General features: G+C 58.2%; 1 protein-coding gene across 2 annotated transcripts; it reads right to left on the reverse strand.

Annotated features, from left to right (window-relative positions):
- Positions 1-372: 372 nt before the first annotated feature.
- LOC310923749 (class I histocompatibility antigen, F10 alpha chain-like) lies at positions 373-5,069 on the reverse strand. 2 transcript variants are annotated; one of them, XM_083885676.1, is made up of 7 exons: positions 4,973-5,069; positions 3,526-3,789; positions 2,154-2,429; positions 1,705-1,977; positions 1,513-1,626; positions 1,380-1,415; positions 373-686 (listed from the first exon to the last, which is right to left on the reverse strand). In XM_083885676.1, the coding sequence occupies exons 1-7, from the start codon at positions 5,046-5,048 to the stop codon at positions 670-672; spliced, it is 1,056 nt and encodes a 351-aa protein (XP_083741802.1). In that variant the 5' UTR covers positions 5,049-5,069; the 3' UTR covers positions 373-669. The 2 variants fall into 2 exon arrangements, with proteins under 2 accessions (XP_083741802.1, XP_083741803.1); XM_083885677.1 differs by having other exon boundaries at positions 374-683.
- Between the last annotated feature and the right edge of the window lie 217 nt (positions 5,070-5,286).

The following is a 5,286-nucleotide window of genomic DNA, read 5'->3' on the forward strand; positions in this document are numbered from 1 at the left end:
AAATTTGTCCCAAACACCACGTGGGAAGGGGATGAGTGACACCAGCCATGTCCCCGATGGTGTCACCGCCCCAATGACGGGACGTCGCTGTGCCCGCAGCAGCCCCAGGATGTCCTTGATGGCTCTTTGGCACCGCTCGGCCACCGGGGCCATCGTGTGTCGGGTTTTTGGGGTGTCCTCACTGAAGACAAGGGTGATGGGCAGTTGTAAAAGCAAAGTCCTTTATTGCACGGCTAAATCAGCCTCATGGAGGCAGAGGTTGTCACAGCTCGAGCCAGTAAAGTCCCCATGTCCCCAGCAGAAGGGGCGGCATCTTATCAGCAGCAGTGTGCAGGAAGCATTCTAACAGAAAGTTTCATGAAGAACATCAAGTTTCATAACACAAAGAACATAAAGTATCTTATACAGTCTACCACTTGGCCAGCATTTAATGAGCCCCCTGAAGATGTATCAAGCCTGAGCGTTGGCCTGAAACCTCCCAGAGTGGCTTCATAATATTTGCAAGAGGGCTCTTGCATTGGGAATATCTGGGCTTTAAAATATTGGAAAACAGGAAACTGACTCATTAGCAAGAGCTGTGGGGTGGGTGGGAGCAGCAGGATGAGCTCTGCCGGCAGCTCTTGGCTTTCCTGGGAAGAGGAAGGGGCTGGATCCAGCTCCATGGATTGCTCAGGCAGTGATTCCTGCTGGGATGAGAGAGGGTCACAGTGTCATCCTGTCCCTGTCCCCATCCCACAGGATGGACCTGGATGGAGCCCATGGAGAGTGGGAGCTGCTCCGAAATCCTACCTGAACCCGCCCCAATCCTCCCTCAATCCTGCTCCATCCATCCCAACTGATTGCACCCCATCCATCCTGTCCCAATCCCTCTGTGGAATCCCAACCTGATCCCACTCAATCTATCCCAACTAATCCCACACTGGAATCCTGCCTTCATCCAGAATCCCACCTGATTCCACCCCGTCCCTCCTGCCCCAGTCCTGCTCCATTCCATCCCACCTGATTCTTGTCTAGAATCCAGCCCTGATCCTGCTCCATCCATCTTTCACCAATCCTGCTCCATCCATCCCACCAGATCCCGCTCCAGAATCCAGCCCTGATCCCACTCTACAATTCCATCTGATCCTGCTCTGGACCCCTGCTCTGATCCACAATCCCTCCCTGATCCCAGTCCATCCATCCTGCCCCAATCCCCCTCTGGAATCCCACCCTGATCCCACTCCACACCTGCGGTCAAGTCGTTGACCCCCACACCTTTTCCTGCAGAGAGAGAAGATCCATGAGATTCCAGCACAGATCACACACCAGGATTAACCCCAGGATCCATCCTGGGATCTGCACAGAGGGGATCCAGAGCTGGATCCACCACTGGGACTCACCGGCTGCCATGTTGTATCCATCCCTGTCCCTCCTCCCTGTGGAAAAACAGTGGGATCAGCGTCAGTGGCACAGGATTCCTGAACGGTGCCGGGTGGATCCGTGCCCCTTCCCGACCCCCATCCCGTGTGTTACCGGATTGGAGCTTCCAGACAATGAATCCAATGAGGATAGTGAGGATGAGGATGGCAGCAATGAGGATGAGGATCAGAGAGACCACAGTGGCGAGACTCCTGCCAGATGTCGGCTCTGGGAAATGCGGGATGGTGAGGAGGGGAAAGGAGATCCCCATCTGGGAATTCCCAATTCCCACATTGCCAGGCTCACCCCAAGCGAAGATCCCGGGCTCCAGCATTCCGGGATGCTCCACCCGGCACCGGTACTGCTCCCGCTCCTCCGGCAGCACCTCGATCCTGGCCCAGGTGTGGAAGGTGCCGTCGCTGTTAGGAACGATCCCGCCCCACTCTGTCTCCTGATCCCACATTTCATCCCCCTTCAGCCAGTTGACTGCGATGGTCCTGGGGTAGAATCCGTAGGCGTGGCAGGACAAGATCAGCGTCCCGTGTTCCTCTTTTCCGGACACGTGGACATCAGGGGGCTCTGGAATGGGATAACGGGGAGAGGCGTCCATGGAATTCCATGGGAATGGGATGGGGGTGAGATCTGCCCATGGAATTCCATGGGAATGGGATGGGGGTGAGATCTGCCCATGGAATTCCCACAGGAATTCTCGTGTTCTCCAATCCTCCATTCCCAAATCCCAAATTCCCACCCACCTTTGTGCTCCAGCTCCTTCTCCCCGTATCTGACATATTTCCGGAGCCATTCAGGGCAGACGTGCTTCAGGTAATTTGTACTCCTCTCAGCCTCGGTCCCGTCCTGTTCCCAGTGCCTCCTGGTCATCTCAGCAGCGCCGTCGGCCGCCACCCATCTCCCGAATCCCAGATCAAAGGAGATGAAATCCTGCCCATTGTAGCTGTACCGTTCAGAACCACGGACACTCCCATCGGACATGAGGTCACAGCCATAAACTTGCAACCATGTGTGGAGACCTGGGGGGATTGTACCCACAGAGACCCATGGAATTGTGTCCCAGCCCCACAGAGCCCCATCCCAGCCCCTTGGACCCCATGGATGCACATCCCAACCCCATGGGATGGAACCCCAGGGACCCCAACCTGGCCCCACAGATCCCATCCCAGCCCCACAGATCCCAGCCCAGCCCCACAGATCCCATCCCAGCCCCAAAGATCCCAACCCCACAGATCCCAGCCCAGCCCCATGGATCCATGTCCCAGCCCCATAGATCCCAGCCCAGCCCCACAGATCCCAGCCCAGCCCCACGGATCCATGTCCCAGCCCCATGGACCACAACAAATCCCATACCATCCTAATGGATCCCCATCTTTGTGGGGATTCTGGAATTGCTTTATAAGTCTTAGTTATGAGTTTAGTATAGTTTTAATGGTAACTTTAGTGTAGTTTTTTAGCCACTTTAGGTGGGCCCCCCTATCCTGGAATGTTCTTATCAGAAGTGGAGAAGAGTTTCCAAGACAACCCAGGTCTCTGCCCAGAGACTGTCTCCCATTGGTCCCTCCCTGGGAGGAATCCCTACCCATCCTTTCCAATGTATCTTCCCCTCCTCTGTCCATCAATTATCTCCAAGGTCCGAAGGGTCGGCCAGTGGTTGGTGGATCCCCCAGGGACCCCTCCCCAATTTACCTTGATTCGTTAGTGTTTATGTAATTCAGTTGGTATTTGCCAGTTTGCTTTGTTTTATTGTATCCACCCCTCAAATTGTTTTGGACAAAAACTCCCAGCAGCCCAGGTTCGGAGTCTCTCTCCTGAGGCACCAGCCAGGGGCCAGGGGCTTCCCTGTGACCCCCGAATAAAACCTTTGTTCCCCGAGCCTTGAGAGTTTCCCCTCTTTCAAACCACGGCCGTGACAGCGAAGGTGAAGGTGCTGCAGAGCCAAGAACCCACACAAGGGTTCTGTTGAGGCGTGTCAGAGCTGGCAGGTGGCCCAGACCAACACCGGGCTGACCAGAGAAAGATACACCCCCCAACACATCTCAGCCCCTTGGAGCCCTGCAAATCCACATCTGAGACCTACAGATCCCATCCCAGCCCCACAGATCCCCCACTCACCCCCGCTCTGGTTGTACCGCTCCTGCAGTGTCTTCAGGTTCCTGGCATCCGCGTGCTGCCACCCCACACTGATCTGGGTCTGCTCATCCCAATATCCCGGCTCAACTCCCTCCTTCATCCACTGTGTCTGTGGCTCCGCCCGGCCCCGCTCGCTGTCGTAGCGCACAAAGGGGATCCCATCCACAAACCCCACGATCATGTACTGAGGGACCCCCGGGCTGGGCTCTGACACTGCCACGTGCAGGTAATGCAGGGAGTGGAGAACTGGGGGGACACAGAGATTTGGGGGGTCAGGGATCAATGAAAGGGGAAACTGGGAGAGCTGGGAAGGGGTTTGGGGATCCCAGGGCCAAGGAAAGGTTTTGCAGGGCTGGGAGAGGTGGGATGGACAGGAAAGGGTGTGCAGGGGAGTCCTGGTGTCCAGGAATGGGGGCTCAGGGGGTTCCAGGGTTATGGAAGGGTTGGGGAGTTCAGGGACTTGGAGAGGTGGGATGGGGGTTCCAGGGGATCCCCACTCCCAGGAAAGGGGTCCAGGGGGCCCCAGTGCCAAAGAAAGAAGGGTCACAAGGTGGGGAGACCTGGGAATAGGAGGCTTGGGGGTCCTTGATGCAGAAAAAAGGGACGGGGCTGAGCAAAGCAGGAATGGGGGTCCAGGGGTCTCAGAGTCAAGGAAAAGGGGTCTGGGGATTGGGGAAGGTGGGATGGATGGGAAAGGAGGTGCAGGGGGGATTGGTGCAGAGTGAGGGAGTGAAGGGCGGTCCCAGTGTCCAGGGATGGAAATTCAGGGGGGTCCCAGGGCCCAGAATCCCCCCTGGGATCCTCCACAACCCCCCAGGGACCCTCCCAGGCCCCCTGGGACCTCCATGCACAGGGTGCAGAACTGGGGGGATGCAGAGACTGGGGGTCTGCGGGCGTCCAAGGGTCAGGAAGCAGAACCGGGAGAGCCGGGAAGGGTCCAAGGTTCAAGGAAGGGACTGGGAGAGGCGGGATGGGGGATCCAGGGGGTCCCTGTGCCCAGGAAAGGGGGGTCCGGGGGTCCCCGGTGTTGAGGGAAGTGGGGTCTGGGAGCTGGGAAAGGCAGGAATGGGGGTCCAGGGGGTCCCTGGGTCAGGGAAAGAGGGGTCGGGGTCTGGGAAAAGTGGGATGCCCGAAAAGGGGGTGCAGGGGGATCCCAGTGGCCAGAAATGGAGATCCAAGAGTGTCCCAGTGCCCAAAAATGGGGCTTCAAGGGGAGTTTCCTTCCCAAAATCCGGGTTTCAAGGGGATTATGTGCCCGAAAGCGGCGGTTCAGGGGGTGCCAGTACCCAGAAATGGGGGTACAGGGGGGTCCCGGTGCCAGAAATGGGGGTACAGGGCGGTTCCCGTGCCCGGAAATGGAAGTTCACAGCGGTCTCGGTGCCCGGGAGTTGCAGTTCAGGGCGGTCCCGGTTTTGGGGTTCCCACTCACCTCTCGTGGCGCCCCCAGGGTCCCCCAGGAGCCCCAGGAGCCCCAAGAGCGCCCCCAGACCCAGCGCTGGAGCCATCGCGCTGCTCCGCTGCGGCCCCGCCCCCAGAGCCGCCTCCCGCCCCGCCATTGGCGCCGCTATTTCACTTCCGCCAATTGCCGCCCGAACTTTGAGTGACGTCATCGGTCGCCGGGCAGATCCCGGTCTCGCAGGTTGGACGCGGAAGCGAAAGAGACCGAGGGAGGGGACGGGGAATTCCAGAGAATTCGTCTGGGGACATCGGTGCGGGATAAGGGGGTACAGGAGGGTCCCCGTG

Source organism: Zosterops lateralis, assembly GCF_965231275.1.
Source record: "Zosterops lateralis genome assembly, contig: HAP1_HAP1_SCAFFOLD_257, whole genome shotgun sequence".
NCBI lineage: Eukaryota > Metazoa > Chordata > Aves > Passeriformes > Zosteropidae > Zosterops > Zosterops lateralis.

What these genes read in the sequence shown, in the direction of transcription:
- LOC310923749 (XM_083885676.1), bottom strand. Translation starts at nt 5,048, where the DNA reads ATGGCTCCAGCGCTGGGTCTGGGGGCGCTCTTGGGGCTCCTGGGGCTC. An exon ending in GAAGGAGCTGGAGCACAAAG is followed by an intron (nt 1,978 to 2,153) that starts GTGGGTGGGAAT and finishes ATCCCATTCCAG; the next exon opens with AGCCCCCTGATGTCCACGTG. An exon ending in TGTCTGGAAGCTCCAATCCG is followed by an intron (nt 1,416 to 1,512) that starts GTAACACACGGG and finishes GTTTTTCCACAG; the next exon opens with GGAGGAGGGACAGGGATGGA.